Source organism: Equus quagga, chromosome 4 (genome assembly GCF_021613505.1).
Source record: "Equus quagga isolate Etosha38 chromosome 4, UCLA_HA_Equagga_1.0, whole genome shotgun sequence".
Taxonomy (NCBI): domain Eukaryota; kingdom Metazoa; phylum Chordata; class Mammalia; order Perissodactyla; family Equidae; genus Equus; species Equus quagga.
In genome coordinates, this window is record NC_060270.1 from 33,223,926 (window position 1) to 33,248,079 (window position 24,154).

At 40.4% G+C, this 24,154-nt stretch overlaps 1 protein-coding gene across 5 annotated transcripts in view; it reads right to left on the reverse strand.

The window, feature by feature from the left end:
* Nucleotides 1-24,154, reverse strand: part of TPRG1 (tumor protein p63 regulated 1) — a 132,257-nt gene that overhangs the window by 66,629 nt on the left and 41,474 nt on the right. For 4 of the 5 annotated variants that reach the window (XM_046659886.1, XM_046659888.1, XM_046659887.1 and 1 more), the window contains one exon: nt 2,032-2,208. The exons of the other annotated variant lie outside the window; for it this stretch is intronic. In XM_046659886.1, the coding sequence (XP_046515842.1) occupies nt 2,032-2,208 (177 nt within the window). The remainder of the gene's footprint in view (nt 1-2,031; nt 2,209-24,154) is intronic. 5 annotated transcript variants of the gene reach the window in all.

Sequence of the window (24,154 nt, forward strand, 5' to 3'; positions counted from 1 at the left end):
AACATCTTTAACTTTCTTCAAATTCTACCACTGGAAAGAAAACAAAAGTAAGATATTTTTCTTTATCTCACTGGCAAAGCAAGAGTTTGATAACACGCAATGTTTCTGAGGATGTGTGAAAAAGGATGCATAAAGTGGTGTCACCTGTGTAGAAGGCAAGATGGCAATATCAGTTAAAATTCACATGACTTTTGATCTAATAAATGAATTTTGATCTAATAATTCCACTTACAGAAATTTGCACTACAGATACATTTTCACATTTGTGCAAAGTCCTACAGACAAGAATATTTAGAGCAGCATTGTTTAAAAATAAAAAATTTTAAAAGTAAAAATAAAGATCCATTGATGAAGGGCTGGATACATAGAGTAGGCTTAAAAGGGAATATTCTGCACTATTAAAAAGACGGAGGTTGATCTATACAGGATTATATAATAAAATCTCCAAGGTCTATCACTGGGTAAAATAGCTTGAGGCAAAAGAGTTTACAACATGTGTACCCATTGGCTAAAATAATTTGTGATGAATGTGTGTGTAGACACATACTTACAAATGTGTATAAACACACATATATACATCAAAGACATTTTCATTTGTATGTATTTATAGACTATTTCTTAAAAAAAAATGAAACTGCTGACTATCACCTATGGAGATAATTCTGGAGAACTGAGAGTCGGAGGTGGGAGAGACATTTCCTGAAAATAAACATTTTTGTGATGTTTAAATATATGATTACCATGTGCATATATTATTGAAAAACTCTACCAGTTCAAAAAGATAGTGAGCTAAATCAATCTGTCAAAGCAAGTTAGTGAACTGGATCAATTAATTGCATTGATGAAAAAAGTAAATAAAAAATGTCTTAGGGCTGGCCCTGTGGCTGAGTGGTTGGGTTCGCGTGCTCTGCTGCAGGTGGCCCAGTGTTTCGTTGGTTCGAATCCTGGGCATGGACATGGTGCTGCTCATCAGGCCACGCTGAGGCGGCGTTCCACATGCCACAACAAAGAATATGCAACTATGCACCGGGGGGGGGGGGGGGGGGGGGGGGGTGTTTGGGGAGAAAAAGGAAAAAAATTTTAAAAATCTTAAAAAAAAAATGTCTTTGATTTGGTATGGTTTATGTAAGGAAAACCAATCACTTGATCAAGCTGTGGTTTAGAAAGATTTTTCAGTTCTTTTTCTGTGCCAGGCCCAATGCCAGGTGCTTAAGTGACCTCCCCCAAAAAAAGTACCTGCCCTCAAGGTGCTCACAGTTCAGTGGGAAGAACCCACATTCAGAGGCTCAGAGAAAGATTGCTGTCCTTCTGGCTTAGATCTAAAATGTCTAGGAAAGGCAGTTCCTTCTGAGACCATTACCAGAACTTAGTTTAACAAGTCCCCTTTGTAGACCCCCGCCAGGTCTCTTGGTAACTGTCAACATCTCTGAGACAGCTGATGTCCCCTCCACTAAACTTCCAGGGAAGATCCCAAAGAGACTTCTTTTAAGAAGAGCTATTAGCCATCGTGGATTAAACTTTCGAGAATAATTGATGGACAGAAAACTGTCCATTAAACTTTACGGAATAATTTCAATTCCAAAGGCATTACACTTTTTCCTACCTCCACTCCTTTGGTTGTGCCATTCCTTCTGTTTGGAATATTCTGAAACTTTTGTTCTCCTTCTTTGGCTAACTCCTACTAACATCAAATGTTGGCTCAAGTGCCTCTCTAGGAAAGCTTCTCTGATTCTCTGCCACATGAATTAGGTTGAGGGCCTTTCCTCCATGCTCCTGCAGCTCTTTACACCTTACATTCAACCATTTACTTGTCAGGTTCTCATATTAAAGTACAAATTTACTTAACGTTGTATCCCTGGTGTCCGACATAGAAGAGGAACTCAATGATTGTTGGATGGGCTCAACTGTAGAGCTTCAGTGTTCTCCCCTAGGTTCTCCCAGCTTACAGTCCTGAACTGACTTTGTGACTGATCTCCCTACATGCCCTGCTCCTACTGCACCACTTTTCCAAGTCTAAGACATCATACTCACTTGTCCAGTGACATCCTAGGGAACGCAAACTTGCCCAGGCAGACGCGATAGACAGCGCTCAGGGGAATGTGCTGCAACTGCACACAGCTGAGCATGATAAAGTCATATTTGCAGATCAAGAGAGTCTTGTCTGTGACCAGCAAAATCCTCTCCTTCTCATTGTTCCAGTGGTCTATCCTGCAGGAATCATCACAGAGAAGAAAAGTTGATGGCATAATCTTTCCAAGTTTAAGATAATGGCATTCACTGAAACATCTCTACTAAAACAGAAGATAGTAAGGTTTGATCACATCAGAAGAAAGAGGGGCTGAGGAATACCTAATGCCATCCCCTTTCTCTCAGTCCAGCCCCGTGAACAAGGGAGGAGGGAAAGTGGAAGATCACAGGGATATATCTTATGACCACAGAGCTCAGAGATGACTACCCATGACGGGATCCATTAGGGGAGTAGCAAGTTTGCATCATGTTGGCTGTCAACTGATTCATGCTCCTCCACATCTTCTCAGTTCTTAGGAAAACTTCATGGAGCAGATCTTCTTCCAAGGATATCAAAAACATCTCTTTGTTCTAATTCAATCTGTACCACAAACTTCACTCACTATTCTTTAGCCTCTGCTAACCTCTAAAGGTTGAATTGCTGACTGGAGATAAAATCGAGACTTGAACACAAGTTCACTGACCCCCAAGCCACCACTATTTCAGCTCATTCTATCATATCCTTGTGGTATAAATATAGTGAAGCAAGTGAAGTGGGATTCTTATGAGCCAAGGACAAAGTAGACACTAGATACATGTTACTGAGTTGATTTGCTTCAGACTTGAGAGCCTTTTAGGGCATGCATGGAAAATTCTGACTGAGAGTTAAGATTCTCTCCAACAGAGAGAACAAGAAGAGATTGATTAAAACAACGGCTTCTGGTCAAAAGAAAGTGAGCAGGATCTGTAATTCCTCTTGCCCTCAGCAGTTTTGCTGTCTGTCTACTATAGCCTTTAGGATATAGAACTTCATGACTTTTATCAGAATTGTTTTAGTATATGCTTTGTTTTCCCTAAAAGACTGAAAAGGATGATTTGTGACTGATTCATATCTGAATCCACACTACACAGAATCGTCTGATGTACAGACAGTACAGGCTTTGCACTCCCATCCATTCTCACACAGTAACCACAGGGCTATTTTTAAAGTACAAACCGAATCATATCACTCCCCTGTTCACTTTATTAAGTAGCATCCCTTTGATCTTAGGATCAAATCCAAGCTATGTAACATGGACTGCAGGTCCCTATATGGCCTGGCCTCTGCCCAGCATTATCTCATAGCAGGCTGAGAACACTCATTGTCCAAGTCATGGTTCAAATGCCTTGTTCAAACAGGATTTCTTAAACTCCTATATAAACTTGACCCCCTATTACACTCTCTCAGAGCATCCTGATCCGTTTTCCTTTGTGGCACTTATCACTGTGTGTGAGAAGAAATGATATGTAAAATGTTTAGCAACAGGTACCATGTGAACACTGACTGACCAATACAGAGGATAGGGTGATGCTCATGAGTAGGGGCTGAGTATCATCTCTACATGTAAATGTGTGTGTGTGTGTGTGTGTGTGTTCCATGAAGGCAGAGACTGTGAATGCTGGGCTACTCTATCCAGTTCCTGTCAAACAGCCTGCTCTAAATAAACGTCTATTGAGTGAATAAATGAGTGCCAGTCATCACCATTTTGGAGGCCATTGGGCTGGGCAAGGGCCAGGTCTGGAAACTTCGAGCTGTATCACTTACTAGCTCTGTAAGACTGGACATTTCATCTGTCTATGGCTCTTGTTCATGTCTGTAAAATGGAGACAATACTAGTACTCATCTCATAAGTTTGGGGAGAGGATTAAGGGAAATTATTCTCAATCAATGCTCTATAAACTAGCTGTTATTATCACTGGCAGGGACCTAAGTCATTGAGTAATTTTGGGTGACCCAAATATATGCCATTCCTCAGTGTAGTCTAAAGTCAGACAGCCAAGAGACAGTTAGCAGGTAAGTCAATGGGAGGAGGAAAAAGAGGAGATGTGAAGGGGAGAAAAAAGGAGATGAAGAAGAGACAAAGAGGGAGAAGTCAAAGAAGGAAGAAAAGAAGGATGCGATCTGAGATGGTTGATGGAGGTCTTGTGTCTGCCAGCCATTGTGTATGCAAAAGTATTAGCTCTACATTTCCCCATGACTCTTTGAAGAAAGTCACATCTAAAGTCACTCAGCTAGAACACAATACTAGAGTTAGTGGGAGAGTCCAAGAGATCTGGTTTAAATCTTGGTTCTATGGTTTCCATCCATTCCAACAACACCGTGATACTCAACTCCTACTCCACTGAGACCAGGAGAGAATTCTTGATAATCTGTTTAACAGTCTCCGTTTTAGTCAGAAAGAGACAGGAACTCTGAAATGTCTTATCAGATATCTACATAAATTCCTCTAAATAGATTGCATCTACTTAGCAGCAAGTTATAAGCTGCTGCCTAATAAACCAGACTTGTTTTTAGTCTAAAAAAACCACAGCTTTTGGTTGAATGGTTTTACTGAAAATGTCAGCACTCCATAATGAGATTTATTTTAAAAGGTAAAGGATTCTGGAAAAAAAGAATTCTTTTTAGGAACACAGAGTGCTCTGCTTGACACAGACTCTGCATAATTTACATGTCGGGAAAGTCTGAATTCAGGCAAACACACAGGCCTATAAATAGTTTGGGGCCACCATCTCTAGCTCCTGGGTGGTATATTTATTTATTTAGACTTCAATCACACCTTTTTTCCCAAGTAACTCATGGAGAAAACATTGAATTTCATATTTCTAATATTAATATAATTAAAGTTTGGTTGGCAATAATATCCACAACAAATACAGGAGCAGGAGTAACAATAATATACTGTGTTCGTACAGCTCCTGGAGCTTTACAAAGCCCTTGAATAAGGATGCCCCCGTTTAATCCTCACAACAACCCTTTCAACTAGATGTTATTACCCTTATTTTAAAGACAAGGAAACGAAGGTCCAGAGATCCCTAAAATGACTTGCCCAATGTTTTGAACCCAGCAAGCAGTAGTGCAGAGATCTGAAACAGGAATCAATCAAGACACCAAATCCAGCCGTAGTGTCGGTTTTCTTCCCAGTCCCTCCCTCCTCCAAGTGGAAGACCCTACAGTGTGGAGTGAAAATATGGTAAAACCCACGTCTAGAAGGAGCTGATGTGATGATGTATTCTTCTCCTGGCACTGTTCTCTCTGGCAACAACACTCATGACAGTCCCTCACAAACGTTGTCCTCTTCCAGTGTTCCCCATCTGAGGCAAAAACCCTCCTTCCATTCAGTTATGTGAGCTAGAGACTTAAGAGTCATTCTGGACTCATCCCATTTCCTCACTTCCTGTGCCAAGTCCTAAACATTTTACTCCCAAAATCTCTCTCAAAGTCCCTACTTCTCTCCATCTCAAGCTTCACCATCCTAATCCAGTCTTCTGTCTCTCCTGCCTGGACTGTTGCAGTCACCCTCTCACCAGGCTTGGGCTTCTAGTCACCAAGACTTAGTTTGCCTACGTCTACTCTTATTCCCTTCCAACCTCATCACCATACTGCACTGAAGTAGACTTTTCAGAAAAACAAATTGGGCCTTCACCTCCCCACTCCAGCTTCAAACACTCCAGTAGTTCCCCATAGCTCTTACAAGAAATGACAGAAATTCTTCACCTGGTCTACCAGGCTCTTCAGGGTCAAGCTTTACCTATTTCTCTCACCTCCTCTCGGGCTCGGACTCTCCACTCCATTCTCCTTGATTGTCTTTCAGTTTCTTGTACTCACTGTGCCCACTCCTACTAAAGGGACTTTGCACATGCTGTTCTCTCTGCTGGCAATGTTTTTCCTGATCTTTTTCACCTAGTTAACTCCTACAGTGCTGAGCTCAATTACTTCTTACACTGGCTAGCTTTCCCAGACCTCTGTGACTTCTTCTTTTCTTTCCAATATATAGTTTCATAGCACTTCACATTTCTCCTTCACAGTACTTACCCAAGATGCAATTTTACAGTTATTTCTATGATTACTTCATTAATGTTTATCTCTTCTCCTATGCGGTAAACTCCACAAAGACAGAGTTAGGGTGTGTCTTAGCATTCTTAGCATTGTGTCTCCAAGGTTGTGTAGGTATCCAAAAAATATTTCTGAAATGAACTAGTGAAGAATTACCAATCTTTGTGCTGTGCAAGCTGTATGCCTTGCCTCATACTGCTTGCAGAATCCTATCCTCTGGTTTACACATTGAAATACTCCTCCCCAAAAGAGCACGTTTTCAAGAAATAATCAGTAACACTGGGAAAATGTTCATGCGATAAGAGTGAGAAAGAGCAGGATACAATATACTACCTTCAGTATACTTCCAATTTCGTAACAACAACAAAAGGATACATAGATCAAAATGTTAATACTGATTATTTCTGAGTGGTGGGATTTCAAATGACTTTCATTTCTTTTCATGCTTTTGTTAGCTAGAGCTTAATTTTTTTGATAGTGAACATTCTACTTTTATGATAAAAAAGATAATTTTAAAAATGAAAAAAATATCATCCCTCCTTCACATACCCAGCTTAAATCTTATCTGTTTCACAGAGGCATCCCCTCACCTCCTCACCCCCGAGGGGATGTCATCTTTCTTTCCTTTAAATACTTGCAAGTCTCTATCAGTGTCTCGGTTAGGGCCTTCATCACAACCTTCTCAATATTACGGTGATTTCTATATTTGTCCTATTGTTCCCCCAACATTTGAGGAGAGACCCTCTGGTGGAGAGGTGGTGCCTTAGTCATGTCTGGGACCCTTTACTGTGCCAGCACAGAGTCAAAGAAAGCAGGGTCTTAGCAAGTGAGTAGAGCATGGAATTAAAAAACTAGAACCTAAGATTCTCCCTTCTGGTGTGGGGGCCCGTTTCTCCTAGCAGAAGCTTTGCTACATCTCCTCTTGCCCCCGCTGTTCCTCAGCACCAGAGTCATTTCACTATTTGAGGGGAAGGGGCCCTACCCTCCAACATAAGGGGGGACCTAGGAGCCCTGTGCAATTCGCAGTTTCCTCAGATGACAACAGTTTCGCCAGCAGAGGGCAACAGCGAACTAGCAATGACAGGTAGGACCCAGCAGAGAAAGTTTCCAAGACCCCCACCCGCTTACTCAAACCATCCCAGATGCCTTCTCAGTGGCCCCAGACCTATGCCTAACAATACTTTCAGTTGTTCATTTAAGGCTGTTTCAAATCAGTTTGTAGTTTAGAAATGATTTTCCTCCAAAGAAGATTTTTTTCTAATAATATTCCCCCCACACCCATGCACACATACAAACACCGTTCAGTAGAGACATCTTCCCTGATGCTGACTACAATGACTATACCTGATTTACAGATCAATCTTCTTTCATGTACCCCTCCAGCCTCTGAGCACAGCCCAGCCCTTGAAAGAGGAAGACAGTACCTTGGCTAGCCAGGAATCGGCAACCCAAGAGGAAAACACTGAATCATTCATTCCACACATATTCGCTGAGCACCCACTGTGTTCCAGGCCCTGAAGAGAATCCAGTTTTGGTTTGCTCTTCAAACACAAACAGATGAAAAATGCATGGCATTGCAGCAAAGCAATTTCCCTCCCCCTGAGTTAAGTGAAGTCTTAAAAAACCTTTAGCTAAATAATCTACATGCAATTCTCTACTTACTCTTTCCCTGGCCCTCTCCAATTTGTTTAAAATAGGGGACCCTCCAAGTAAACACAATATTCTAATAAAAACCTGATGTCCACAAACATTCCCTGGTCCCAGGTCCCCTGACTTGACATCCTGTGGTTCATTTTTTCTCCCCATCACCACATGCAGCCAGTCACATACCAGGTGCTGTGCTAGCTACTGGGAGTACCAAAAAGAGCATGCTGCTCTTAAGGAATACATAGTTCTCTAAGATGTGAGGTGAAACCATGTAGGGAAGAGCTAATATGGCACCCAACGGCCTGAAGAGGCTTGATAATGGTAACACAAGTCCACAGACTCAGCTCTCCAGATTCCCAGTCCATTGGCCACAGGGATGAGGAACAGGAGCCCCAGGCATCTGTCATTTGATGCCCTTGAACAAGATTCTCTTATCAACACTTCATTTCTTGCTATTTGGTGAACGCCTCCGTGTTAGAGAAGCACAAATTGCAAAGTACAAATGATTCTTTGGAATGGACACAAAAAAGGCCCCAGGAGTACTTATTCACTTCAACACTTCTTTACCGTGTACTACTATAGGACAGAGTGTCCCCATAAAACATAGACAGGACGGACCTGGGAATATCCATTTGTGTATCCACAAAGACTATTGTTTTCCTAGGTGAGAGAAGTCCTATCATGGAGTTTCATATTGTTTCAGCTGATTGCCAAAAAAACAATGGTCAATTTTTCCCTTGGAAAACAAAGAGGTTTGTGGGTTCTGAAAATATAATAAAAATTATAAACAATCAGTCTTAGTTGGGAAATAATACATATATATAATTTACATATATGTTTAGGTGTGTGTATGTATATATGTATGTGTACATATATGAATGTGTACATGTATATATATGCCAGGTCTGAAGCTTCTGAGATCTACATGTACTTATGAATAATTCTGCCATGCATTTTCCGTAGATTACAACAGAAACCTTTATTGACTGTGGGTCTTCTCTGGATCAGGTACTGTGCCAGATGCTATGTACATGTTACTTCTTTTCATCCTCACCAAACAATCTTGATGAATACAGGTGAGGAAGCTGAGGCTCAGGGAGGTGTTATGGACTGAACATTTGTTCCCCCCCAAATTCATATGTTAAAGCCCTAACCCCTCAATGTGGTGGTGCTAAGAGGTGGGGCCTTTGGAATGTGATCAGGATTCAATGAGGTCATGAGGGCGGAGCTCCCATGATAGGATTAGTGCTCGTATAAGAAGAGACATCCTCTCTTCAGGATGTGAGGACACAGTGAGAGAGCAAGCCAGGAAGAGAACGCTCACCAAGAACTGGATCTGTAGGCATCTTGATTTTGGACTGCCCAGTCTCCAGAACTGGGAGAGACAAATGTCCATTGTTCAAGCCATCAAGTCTATGGTATTCTGTTATAGCCCCCTGAGCTGACTAATACAGGAGGTTAACTTGTTCTAAGTAACAAAGCCAGGATTCATCCAAAGTATGTTTCACTTTAAGCCATTGAGCTCTCTACTTTACCAACCACCATCCACTAAGAAGGTAATGAAATCTCTCCATGTAATCAATAAATATTGCTGAATATCTATAGCATAGCAAAGACATTATATAAGTGTTCAGACTGTGAACTCCTCTACAATTGTCCCTGTTATTAAGAAGCTTATAATCCAATGTGGGAGAAGATAAGTAAACCAAATATGATGGTATAGAGTGACAAATAATAAGAAGGAAACTTACTTACAATGCTATGGAAATCTTGACTAACGGTTAACATTTATTTAGTGCTTACATTGTATGAGTTTTTGCTTTAAGTGCTTCATATGGATTACTTCATTTATGCTCATAGCAACCCTGAGGAAGGTAGTGTCATTATCCCCATTTTCCAGATGAGCAACTAGAGCATAAAAAATTTAAATAACCTTCCCAGAGTGATCCAGCCAGAAGTTCTGGAACTGCAGTTCAAACTGAGGCAGTCTGCCTCCAGAGTCCACATTTTTAATTAACTACTTTGCTTTACTGAAAGGCATCTAAAACCACCTTGGAAGTCAGGCAAGGCTCTAGGTGAAGCATGCAGGAAGGCTTTGAAGGATGAGCAGAGAAATTAGTTTTCTACAGAGGGAGCTGCATGTACAGGGACGTGTTCAGGATGACGTTAGATGAAACATGTTTGCACAGTATGTAAATGAAAACCATGGAGAGCACCCATGAAGCTCCTGATTCAGGATTGCTGAGATGGGATCCCAGGCGTCTATATCCTTTTACGTCTGATAAGAGGTTAATATCTACAATATATAAATAACTCATACAACTAAATAACAGCAAAAAACAAACAATAAAAACAAATTTTTTAAACAATCCAATTAAAAAATAGGCAGAGGATATGAACAGACATTTCTCCAAAGGTAAACAGATGGCCAACAGGCACATGAAAAGATGCTCAACATCACTAATTATTAGGGAAATGCAAGTCAAAACCACAATGAGATATCACCTCATGCCCATCAGAATGGCTATTATTAAAAAGAAAAGAAATAGCAAGCATTGGAGAGGACGTGGAGAAAAGGGAACACTCGTACATCGCTGGTGGGAATGCAAACTGGTGCAGCCACCATGGAAAATAGTATGGAGATTCCTCAAAAAAATGAAGACTAGAGCTGCTATATGATCTAACAATGCCACTTCTGGGTACTTAACAAAGAACACAGAAACACTAATTGGAAAAGATATATGCATTCCTAGGTTCATTGCAGCATTATTCACAATGCCCAAGACTTGGAAACAACCTAGGTGCCCATCACTGAATGGATAAAGATGCAGTATATATATACTACTCAGCCATAGAAAAGATGAAATCTTGCCATTTGCAACAACATGGATGGACCTTGAGGGCATTATGCTAAGCAAAATAAGTCAGACAGACAAAGCCAAATACCGTACGATCTCACTCATATGTGGAAGATAAAAAGCAACGACAAACAAACACACAGATATAGAGAATAGTTTGGTAGTTATCAGAGGGGTTGTAGGAGGGGGGAGGGTGAAAGGGGTAAAAGGGCACATATGTACAGTGATAAATGGCAATTAGACTGGGTGGTGCACATAGAAATTGAAATATAATGACGTACACTTGAAATTTGTATAACGTTATAAACCAATGTTACCTCAATAAAAATAAATAAATAAAAATATTTTAAAAATTAAAAATAAATAAAAGCAACCCAAAAACAAAGACATCTTCTGGAGCTGATATAGAAATTTGAGTTATATCTGGAAGCTTTCAGCCACCCAGGTGGGCCTTCTTTGAGCCTAGACCCAAAGAATTTTTATGTGGCACTGGAAGATTTGTGGATTTACCCAACATTTCAAATTGGAATGCTTCAGAGTATTTCCAAGGAGTGCTTTTCCAATCCAAATAATTAATCCTGACCACCCTCACTTTGTCAAAATTTCTCTAAACTCCAGGAATGAACCTCTTCTGCTTCCTATTCCTCTAGACAGGATAACTAAGACCAGCGAGCATCACTACAGCATGTCATGGTCCCAATCTTGTCCTGGCACAGAGAAACCGCTTTGTGAGTGCTAATTTCTTTTTTTATGTCCCCTCCCTGAAGACAAACTGTACTTGACTGTCAGTTTTGTCAAGACTCCTAGGAACTTAAGATTCACTTTAACCACAAAACAGTCTTTATTTTATTTTGTGTTTCAAGTGCTAGGTTCCTGAGCAGCAGTGTAGCCTATCACGCTAGCCTGTGGACGGAGATGCAGCTCTGACCCTTCCTAGCTGCGAGATCTTGCAAATGTTACTTATCCTTTCTAAGATTCATTTTCCACACCTCCAAAATGAAAATAATAATAGTATATAGCTTATGGGGTTGTGAATTTAAGAAAGAGTGCATATAGAACACTTAGTAAAATATAAAATATGCAATTACTGTTAGCTATCAATATGATGATGATGATGATGAAGAACTCTTCTAAATCCCTTTTAAACACTTTCGCAACATTTATTGAAGTAATAAATAAACTAATGAACAGGTAATTGAAGTAAAGCCACTTAAAAAGAAATCTTCAAGCCTATGACAGTTTTTGGATAAACAAAATATTTCTATTTCAATTTCCTAGAACTTAAAAGGGTACTCATTAGTTCCACATACGTCAGACAAGTTTTGTCTGTTTATCTGTTTGTTTGTCTGACACAGCTGGATGCATTTTCATTATGTTGGATCTTATATTTGAGTTACTCTAAAAAATATAGACCATGCACTCTATGTGAACCTCTCTTTGTAGATGGCAGCTGTGGGAGACCTTAGAAGACACTAGGAGTAGTTGAAACAAAGACCAAACAGGACACCCATAGACTGTCGATTGCAGGAGTCATGTCACACTCATTTAGACACCCTGGCCGGAGAAGCCAGCAGTGGATTAAAAAATGAGCCCACAGCCCAGTGGCACAGTGGTTAAGTGGGCACGTTCCATTTCAGCAGCCCAGGGTTTGCCGGTTCAGATCCCGGGTGCAGACATGGCACCACTCAGCAAGCCATGCTGTGGTAGGTGTCCCATATATAAAGTAGAGGAAGATGGGCATGGATGTTAGCTCAGGGCCAGTCTTCCTCAGCAAAAAGAGGAGGATTGGCAGCAGATGCTAGCTCACAGCTAATCTTCCTCAAAAAAAAATAAATAAAAGAGCCCAAGTCAGAAGTCACAAGGCAGCAGCTAAGGAATATTGCTCAAAGTCAAGTCATTGATTTGCAATTGAACTTATTCTCTCTAAGTGGCATAAAGGAGGTATTTTTTTAGAAAAACAATGCCAGGTAACCAGTGCAGAAATAATCCCACCTAATGATCTAACAAATGTTTATTGAGCAATTATTATACTCCAGGCTGTATTGGTATAGTGGTGAATAAAATAAGCTCCTGTTGTAGGAGGGGACATGGACAAAAGGACACAGATGCATAAATATAGAGACCTAGATATAAGGGAGACAGGTGAATCCCTGTAGGAGTAGTATCTAGGTGAAGTGAAGAGCTAGTGCAAAGGCCCTGAGATGGGATCCATCACGTTTCATTAAACAGCAAGGAAGCCAGTGTGACCAAAGCGAAAGGGGCAAGGAGGAGAGTGGAGGGAGATTTAAACAGAAGCCATATCACAGGCCGAACAACCACAGTTTCTTTGCGATTTAGGAATGTTTTTCACATTAAATGGTTATTATCCTCCACTTTACAGATGGAGGAAACGCACCTCAATAAAGTGACATCTGTCTAGCACTAAGTGACAAAGCCAAGGCCAGAATCCAGCTCTTCTGACCCCCAGCCCAGGACATATACGTTCCATCTGGCTGCTTCTCCCACTTATTTCCCTACGCAGCCAGGCAACTTTGCTCTCCCTACAACACTACCATCAGAAAGAGGATATTTTAAAAGCTACACAAAAGACAAGACTCTGGACACATGCTATCCTTCTCTCTTTCCCACAAAATGACTGAAAAGCTGTTGTAGAGCTCAAGTCCTCCACAGCACACCAGCAGCTAACAAGGGCCCCACCCGCTGAGTGGCTTTTTCCTCCCCTGAATTCACTTCAGGGGATCCACTTGATCAGAAGCCAAGGAAGCTGGCAGGAGAACAAGGCCTAATTCTGAGGAGGTGGCAGAGAGGGAAGAACAAAGGGACAAGATACAACAAATACGCATATCTCCCCACCTCCATTGTTGTGTTTTTTAAAATAGGAGAGATGTCTGCTTACTGTACTGTTGGTTACAGATCTCTGGGTATAGGAGACACAGCCCAGATCAGGCAAGCCCAAGAAGAGAAGATGGGTTATCAAAACACTCTGAGGAATCCCACAGAAATCCAAGAACAGGAACCATACACGGCTGGGCTTTATGATACCTGGAAAGTCACAGGAATGAAAGCTACTCTCTCAGAGGCTGTCTCTATCATTTCTGTGTGTGTCTATACACCTCATCTGTCTCCCTTGACTGGTGTGCTCCTTTTGCTCACTGCCAAAGTTTATTTCTCTTTAATTCAACCTTGCCTATGACCTTTAATTCTTTCCTTCATCCTGACTCTACATGAATTTTCGGATCCGCTCTCATAGCTAACTGGCCTCTATAGCTGTGTATCTCCCAGTTCACATTCTCCAGATAGAAAATTCTTTTCATCCAAATCATTCCTCTGAGCTGTCTTTTTGGGTCACAGGCCAGCTGATGGATGAGCCCCTATCTGACCAATCAGTGATGGCCAGAGGCTGAAGTTACAGAGCAGAAAATAGGAATTGCCAGTGAGGTTCACTTTATTGTTCTTTTTCGGGATTATTTTAGCTATGCTAATTACTTTGTCTTTCCATAAAAATTTTGGAAGAATCTTGCCTATATCTACAAAAAATCTTGCTGATAATTTGAAAGGAATTATGTAAACCTGTATATCAAATTTGGGGAGACTTGGTATCATTACTATATTGGGTCTTCCAATCTATGAACATGGTATTTCTCTCCATTTATTTAAATTTTCTTTGATTTCTTTCATCAGCATTCTGTAGCTTTCAGCATGCAAGTTCTATACATATTTTATTAGATTTACACTTAAATATTTCTTCTTTGAGTGATTATAAATGTTACTGCATTTTTAATATATTTTTACTTCTTTAATGCTAGTGTATAGAAATACAATTGATTTTCATATGTTGATCTTGTACCCTGCAACCTTGCTAAACTTATTTATTAGTTCTGGGAATTCTTTTGTAGATTCTTGGAATTTTCTACAAAGACTCATGCCATCTATAATTAGGGACAATTTTTATTTCTTTCTTTCTGATCCATATGCCCTTTACTTCCTTTTCTTGTCTTATTGTGCTGGCTAAAACTTCCAATGCTATGCTGAATAGTGGTAGTGAGAGAGGACACCTGTGCCTTGTTCCTGATCTTAGGGGGAAAACACTAGTCTTTTCCCAATAGCATGATGTTAACTGTAGGTTTTATGTAGATGTTCTTTATCAAATTGAAAAAGTTCCCCTTCTGTTATTTTTCTGAGAGTTTTTATCATGAATGAGTGTGTTGAAATTTGTCAAATGCTTTCTCAGCATCAATTGATCTGATCGTGTAATTTTTCTTCTTCAGCCTGTTACCATGGTGGATTACACTGATAAGTTTTCCAACACCAAACCAGCCTTGCATCCCTGGAACAAACTCCACTTGGTCATGGTATATAGTTATTTTTATATATTAATGAATTCTATTTGCTGACATTTTGTTAAGAACTTTTGTGTTTATATTCCTGAGGGATATTGGTTTGTAGTTTTAGTTTTGTAATGTCTTTGTCTGGATTCAGTATCAGGTTAGTACTGGCTTCAGAGAATGAGCTGGGAAGTTTGCCCTCCTCTTCTATTTCCTTGAAAAGATTATGTAAATTGGTGTTCATTCTTCTCTAAACATTTAATAAGTTTCTCCAGTGAAACAATCTGGGCCTGGAGATTTCTTTTTTGGGCGTTTTTAATTACAAATTCAATTTCCTTATTGTTATAGGGCTATTCAAATGATCCATTTCATATTGGGTGAGTTGTGGTAGTTTTTGCGTTTTGAAGAATTGGTCCATTTCATCTAAGTTGTCAAGTTTATGTATGTAGAGTTGTTAGCTGTAATCACTTATTGTCTCTTTGTTGTTTGCAGGGTCTGTAGTGATATACCCTTTTTCATTCCTAATACCGGGATTTTGTGTCTTCTCTCTTGTTTTCTTTGTCAGTCTTGCTAAAAGCTTGTCAATTTTATTGAACTTTTCAGAGATCCAGCTTTTTGCTTCATTAATTTTCTCTATTGTTTTTGGGGTGTTTTTCACTGATGTCTACTCTTTATTATTTCCTTCCTTCTGCTCACTTTGAGTTGGTTCATTCTTCTTTTTCAAGTTTCTTAAAGCAGGAGCTTCGACTATTGTTTTAAGACTTTTCCTCAATTGATTTGAGCACTTTTTCTTTAGTGCTATAAATTTCTCTCTCAGGACCACTTTAACTGTATTCCAGCATTTCGATATATTGTATTTTTATTTGCATTCGGTTCGTTGTACTTTTTATTTCCTTTGAAACTTCCTCTTTGATCACTGGAAGTTTCTAAGTGTTTAGAGATTTTCCTGTTATCTTTCTGTACTGATTTCTCGTTTGATTTCATTGTAGTCAAAGAACATACTCTGTACGATTTCAATTCTTTTAAATTTGGTGAGGTTTGTTTTGTGGCTCAGGATATGTTGGATCTTGGTATATGTTCTGTGGATGCTCGAACAAAATGTGTATTCTTCTGTTACTGGGTAAAGTGTTCTACAAATGTTGATTGGTTCCTGTTGGTGGTATTGAGTTCTTTTAAATCTTTGCTGACTTTCTGCCTATTTGTCATATCAATTATTGAGAGAATGGTATTGAAGTCTTTAACCATAATCATGGATTTGTCTATTTCTCCTTTCAGTTCTATCTGTTTTTATTTCACACATTTTGCACTTCTGTTATTTGGTGCGTAACCTTTTAGGATTGCTCTGTCCTTTTGGTGGATTGACCCTTGTATCATTACACAATTCCTTCTCTGTCCCTGGTAGTTTTCTTTGCTCAGGAATCTACAGTTTTATTCATTCACAAAGCACAGCATTTCAAAAGCCACAGCAATTCTTAAGGTTTCTGGTTCTTTCTACTAAACAGACCAGTGGAAGCAGAGACCCCTTCCTCTAGACATTGATTACTCCTCCTAGACCCCTCCTATCTTCCCTACAGCAGGGCAATTTGAGGCAACCTAGGGACTCCATTGAGTGGAGACAACTTACTGCTTGTGAATCAGGCAGGATGTTTATTCATAAGAGTCTATAATTGTTGTTTTTATAACAGCTGTAGTGGCCTAAATGTGTTGATAGCCTCAATATTAAGACTGAGTTCTTATTTATTTTCTTTAATAAAACCTACATTGGCAGGCCTCTAAACAATCAAGATTAAGTTTAAATTATTGGGAAATTATTTCCAGAGCCTCTTGCCTTTCTGAAAATGTCAACACTCTATTTGATATCTTTCAGTAACCCAAGAAAGAAATGCCTATAATGGTCATGAAGGAAACATCAAGGCAGTGGTGTGGCGTAAATGGTAAATACATTCTAAAATAATAATAATGAATGATGATGCCTTGATTTTATTTCCTTGCTATAAATTCTCCAACCATGACTGATTTCAAGATCCAAGGTGAGGTCACTGGACATGTAGTTGGAAGAGATGCACATGGTTGGCTCTCATGAGTGGGAGAACCCACCACATACCACAGCATCAAAGGAATGAAGAGGGCCAGTGTAAGGCAATGGAGGGTGGCAAATTGTTGGCAAACTGGGAACACACACCCTATCTAAAAGCATTCAAATGGCCTGTGGAGCTCTAATCTGACTCTAGAAAAAGATATGACCCAAACTCCTTAGCATGGCATTCAACATTATTGACTTTCTGGTTCCTTTCTGCCTTTCCAGCTCTTGTTTCTTGTTCTCTCACTCTTGATCACAGTAATCCAGCCACACTGAACAGTGTGTGGTTCCCTGAGCCTAAGTCTGTTACTCTGAACATATTCTTCTCTCTTCCTGGAATGTTTTCTTTCCCATAATATCTTCTTGGAAATTTCTCTTTCTTCTTTAATCCTGCATTCCCCCTTTACGTAACTCAATAATATAGATACAGTAAGTTCTGTGCTCCTATGGAATCATTTGCAGGACCTTATGTCAGGATTTATCATACTCTGTTGCGACTTTAGTTACATGTCCTTCTTCAGATGACTGAGAGCTCCTTGGAGACAGACATCTTGTCTTATTTCCCTCTGTATTTTTTTTTTTAAAGATTGGCACCTGAGCTAAAACCTATTGCCAGTCTTCTTTTTTTCTCTTCTTCTTCTTCTCCCCAAAGCCCCCCAGTACATAGTTGTATATTCTAGCTGTGAGTGCCTCTGGTTGTGCTATGTGGGACGCTGCCTCAGCATGGCCTGATGAGCACTGCCATGTCCGCGCCCAGGATCCAAACCAGCGAAACCCTGGGCCACCGAAGCTGAGCATGCAAACTTAACCACTTGGCCATGGGGCCGGCCCCTCCCTCTGTATTTTTATTACTTAGGGCAGAGTCTGGCTTATGGAAGGAGCTCGGTAAATTCATAAATGAATGTACGAATGAGTGAATATGAATAAATAATAATAATAAAATCCAACTCTCATGTGGCACATACCATGGGGCAAAAAGTGTTGTAAGCATTCTACATATGTTAAGTAATTTAACCCTTTAGTTAATAATCCTCTTTACATGCCCATTTTATAAGTGATACAACTGACGCCCAGAGGATATAAGAGATTTATACAACCAAGGTCACATAGCTAGTAAGTGATGGAACTGGGCAATTTAACTGCTTCAGACTTTTTTCACTTCTTGGCTCTTTCTGACTCCTCCCTAATTGGTAGCAGTCTTGGGAAAACAAACACTTCCAAGTACATTTGTGACTGCAGTAACTAAATGCCCTCACTGTCCTATAATTCAGGTCACTCAGGGACCATTAGCTACCTGGATGAGGTTGCTGCCAAGGGGAATTTATAGAGAAAAGCAATGTGTTTAATTAAGTGGTTGTCGAAAACACCCACCCAGTATAAATGGAATCTGGCAACAGAGGTGCTTTTGTTGCTGCCAGAGTCCTGCCACAGGTCATTAACATCTCGATAGATTTGAGGCACTTCTCAGCCCGAGTGTTTTCACCCAAGGACAGAGGAAGTCTTGCTGGGCTTTGAGCTGCCTGGAGGCCCAGGGAAATGGAGGCAGGATTCGATGGATGGACCCTGCAAGTGTCAGTGAAGGGCTTCAAATGGCAGATGACTCTTCTAGAATTAAATTGAAGCCAAGTCCACTATAGGTTCTCAGCCCCTATCATGGACCAGACACTGTACTGAGAGCACTGGGAGGTGGGCAGAGATGGGCTTGAACAAAGTGAATCACAATCGGGCCTTGCCTCAAGGAATACGTTCCTCACAATGTGCACAATGAACTCCACTATGTGGTGTGATGGGAGCACAAAGAAGGGAGAGAAGATTATTCTGGTTGAATTAATGTGGAAAGTCTTCATGGACATAACATTCGTGAAGGACAGGAAAGGTCTGGATGAACAAAAAGGAGAGAGAGGAATACAAAATAGAGCAAATTGAGTGAGTACAATCATGAGGTCAAGGCACCGTGTCAGGAACTTTGGGGAAGATCAGGCAGTTCAATTTGACTGATAGAATTTGTAAATGGGCATAATAGTAAATAAGGCTGGAGAGGAAAATTCAGTCCACGATATGCAGGGTCTTAAAGATACAACAGAAGAGCATAGAAGCAGTGAGGACCCACTGAAGTCCTTGGACCACAAGCACCAGAGTGATCTGGACAAGTGCTTCTCAAATTTCAGCGTATATAGGAATCAATAGGGAATCTGGTGAAAATGCAGATTCAGGTGCAGTACGTCTAGGGTGGGTCCTAAGCATCAGCATTGCTAACAAGTTCCTAAGTGATGTTGGTGCTGCTGATTCCAAGTTCACATTTTGAGTAGCAAGGGTCTAAAATAGATGGAAGTATGCAAAAATGAATGGGATTGGGTAGGAAATATATTTCAGAATGTGAACTTTTAATTTGCATCGTATGTATTATTCTTCACTAAAAGGATTAGAAATCCCTGATTTCCAGGGGATTTTTTTGGCCTTTTTATTTTTTAATTCTAAGTGGCAATATTTTTCCTTATAGAAGTAGTTCAGCACTCCTTGTGACATAATTAGACTGTGACAAGATAAAGTATGATTGGCCTTACCCCATCAGTGACATGCTCCCTCCCCTACAGGTATCTGACTTTTGAGTTGATTCTGGGAAAGACTCAAGTCAAATGAACAGCAAAGGGCAGGAAAGATCTGGAGAGGAAAAGAAGAAAAGGTCTCTGAACCTGTCCAGTGAATCTCTGACCTTCGTCCCAGCAAACAACAGACAATCAACAAAGAAACCAGACACAGGCACAAAGATCATTTAACCAATTTAAACTGCAGTGATCGCTGTGTCGGGAGATGAAAAATCACAAAAGCCAGCAACAGCAGTGCTGTGAGAAGACAACTAGGCTGCTAGGGAGGTCAAGCCCTCCTGTGACCCTTAATAAGTGGTTGCCCTTAGACAGGTCATTTAATCTCCGAGTTTCTTCACCCATAAAATAAAGCCAATAGTTCCTCCTTGCCTTCTCCTGTGGGTCTGTTTGAGGATCAAATGTGAAAGCGATCACATGCAGTGCTGCTCTGGGGATCCGTGTACTCCAGAGAGGCTCACTGTGCCTGGAAAGTAGTTCCCAGTTGCCTGTTCCTCAACATTCCTTCGTCTCCAAGGATGCTGTTCTTTTATTTTAACATCCAGGATAGAATTTTCTTCTTGAGAATCCATCTAAATTAAGGAGAGATGTTCTACACACTTCCACTTAACCCGCCAAGCCCAAGAAACAGAACTCTGAGTTTAGCCAACATATTTCTGCCAGAGGGACCAAAAGCTACAATTTAATAAGAGGCATACAGGGAATCTTTGCACAATAGCTAAAGGACTGTTTTAGCAAAGTCAGGACAGCATAATACATTGGAGCCCGACCCCTGCTACTTTAGAGCTAAGTTACTCTTCTGAGCCTTGATTTCCTCATCTGTAAACTGGAGGAAGATTCATCCTAAGCTAACATCTGTGCCAATCTTCCTCTATTTTGAATGTGGGTTGCTGCCACAGCATGGCCACCAATGAGTGGGGTAGGTCCATGCCTGGGAACCGAACCCGGGCCACTGAAGCAGAATGCACCAAACTTAATTATTATCTTTTATCAAAAAATAAATGGAGAATGCCCTGTATATTTTCATTTCTCTTTCTGATCGTTAAGTCTTATTCTGCCCCACTGGTAAATATCCCTTACTTGGTGCTTCATTTTTTTTTTTTTAAAGACTGGCACCTGTGCTAACATCTGTTGACAATTTTTTTTTCTTCTCCCCACAGCCTCCCGATACATAGTTGTATATTCTAGTTGTGAGTGCCTCTGGTTGTGCTGTATGGGATGCTGCCTCAACATGACATGATGAGCCCAGAATGGCAAAACCCTGTGCCACTGAAGCAGAGCATGCAAACTTAACCACTCGGCCACAGGGCCGGCCCTGGTGCTTCAATTTTAAAAGAACAATATAAGCCCTTAAATTTAAGTTTGTGTAGCCATGGACAGTTTGGAAAGTAATTGTCCAATAATAGGTGAATGATTGAGTAACTTTACAAAGCTACATGAAAGCCAGGAAAAATACGAGAAAAAAACCTAAGAGAAGTGCCATTTAGAGACCATTAAAATTATATGTATTATAACGATATAATGGGAAATGCATGGAAAACACTTATCATAACATTTGGTACAATTTAAGTACTCAATAAATGTTATCTATTAATATTATAATAATCTTTGGCCAAAAAAATGCACGGAGAAAAGCTGGAATGATATATACCAAAAATTAACAGGGGTCATGCTTCTTTCAAGAGCTAAATTTCTAATGGACTAAAGAATGTATTAAAACAAACTCGCTAACTAAAAAGAAAATGGCAAAACCTACTCAAGTTCACCCGGCTACATTGATTGTAAATAGCAGATCCAGGATCTTCCGACTCTGACAGAAGTCTTCTGATTCCAAATTTGGGACTTTTTTCTACGACACCAGGCTGAGTCCTAGACCTCACTTTCATTCTGCTATCTATATGTTCAACGTAGATAGTTAACGGATTTTGCGCACTTATTATACCAACGTCCTAGGATAGAAACCTAGGTGGGTTTAGGGGAAAGCAGACAATGAAATATACTGTAGATATTTTCCACAAAGATGAAGGGTGAGAGTTACTTGATTTCAGCCACTAGAGGCGAGTCCTCTTGTTTGAATGAGAGGAATAAGAACAACAATCCTCCACCAGCACTCCACACTAATATGTGTGGAGGGAAGAGCCCGTCTCCTCCCACCTCCTTAACCACAATAGACAAAAACATCTTCAGTACATTCTACTGAAGAGCCACTTCATTGCCATCATGTCACGCTTTTTCAGACTCCATAAAATGTCAAGATGTTCTCCCTGGTGCTGGCTTAATAGATCGCTTCTAAAAGGGTACACACAATTTCTTTAAAAATTCCTTTCCCAAAAGGGCCAAGAAAGACAGTAAGAGGAGGAGACAAACACTGTCGTGTCTTGATAGCTGTGGAGGCATACAAAGTTTCTGGAGGGGCTGCGCTGGGCTGGGCTGGAGGCGTGGGTCCTAACTGGAGTCTCCTAGGCTATTCTTTATGGTTTCAGCTAAGTGGGATCCAGCTGGAGTTGATGGTTACTCTCTCCAGATCTCCTTTTGGCTTCCCTGTCCATCCTCCTCACATCCTCCACTTAAGTGCTTTCAAATCCATTTTTCTAATTTTACTGCACAATATATCTGTATAAATGTAGAACATCACAAATCAGCTCGCCTGAACTAAGTCAGGTGACATCCCTTGGAAAATGCCTTTACTGACAATCAAGTTCATGCTCTTAGCTTCTATAGAATGCAAGGCTATAAGAAACAAATAGCTCAAGATTTCTGTCTCCTTTTTTTGGTGAGGAAGATTGGCCCTGAGCTAACATCCGTGCCAGTCCCCCTCTATTTTGTATGTGGGATGCTGCCACAGCATGGCTTGATAAGCGGTGTGCTTGTCTGCACCCAGGATCTGAACCTGTGAACCCTGGACTGCCAAAGCAGAGCACATGAACTTAACCACTACACCACCAGGCCAGCCCAAGAATACTGTCCCTTTTGAAAAACCACTTATGAAGACAGTATCTGGACATACTGTAAAACCATCTATTCAACATCTCCATATGGATGCTCTATGGACACCTCAGACTCATTTTTTCCCAAAAATGTACTCAACAAGTTCTTTAAGAAGTAAATGACAAGATTATTGGGAGAATTAAGTGAGATTGTGTGCACAAAGTTCCTTCTACAGCAGTTGCATATGGTAGTTTCTTAACAGGTTATCATTTCCCTCTAAAGCTGGAACGATGGAACAGTCAACTCATCAGTTTCCCAGGTCACAGCCCAAGAGTTACCCTGGACTCCTTCCCCATGGACGGTTAAACAGAAAGATCCATAAAGCCCAACTATGTCAGGTATCAGTTTATTTGCCTCCCAGTTCCAAATGCACCCTTCAGTATACGCTCTATGATAAACAACAGAATTTCTTTAAGCATTTCTCCTTTAAAGTGTGCACCTCCTTACGCTTCTGCAGTAGAGAGCGCTAGAGGGATATAGGAGAAAGAAGAGGCTTTTCATAATTCCCAGCTTGTGCTGACAGTCAGCAGTGTAGGTGTGAGAACGGCCAGTGGCATATGCCCCAGCCACGGGCCCAGAACACAGACCGTCTGCAACTTTGCAACATCTGCCTGGCGTTAACCTTTCCTCAGCCACCTGTCCAGACTTCATCCATTCGGTAATGAGAAAGGTGACTTTTTGCTGAATTGGATAATAGTTTCTGAATGCTGCAAGAATATTTCCTCAGTTTTTGTGTGTGTGCTATTACAATGTAACAGCCACAGACACTGCAAACTTTTAAGTTTAATCTGCATTGTTAACATATTCACCATTACTTTCTTAAGTTTAGACAATCGACAAAACAATAAATCAAGCTCTGGTCTGTAGTGTTTGGCAATTTCCATTGTGTAAACACCACCAATTCCCAGCTACCAACGTGGCATCACTGAATGTGGAGTTGAGAAGGGATGGTAGGCCACCATCATATAGTATTTTCACTACACGAATATAGTAGGCATAAGTAACGCCAACAGCATAACATAAGAGCAAAATGAAGTAAACTATCAGAAAATGAGGCCTTTGAGTATATCACCTTGTTTTCAATTTAACTTATTCGGTGTGATATTTTATATAATTCAATTTTAATAATTAACAAAATTAATTAATTTTAATAATTAACAAAATTAAAGAAGAGGTGACTCTCAAAATTCACCTCTTCTGAGCCAGTGTGAACCAGCTCTAGCATACCGCTGGATCAGACCCTCGCTGATATTGCACAAGTTTCTAACTTGTCACCCAATCTCCCATCTATTCATTGATCATTCACATTTCAAACACGTACAGGTCACAAATCCTCATCCACCATTCCAAAGTCAACAAAGCTCTGAAAATAGCAGCTGTGGTGCAAACTCACTGTGTGGTAAAACCAGGTGAGAACCAGCATGAGACCATCTATTGTTCTTATTTGTTCTAATTTTAATACCACATGTTTCCTTGAAAAAGTATTAACAAGTTTGATTATGGGGTGCTGTCCCAGACCTCCATTTGGGGCATAAAATAAACAGTATATGCAT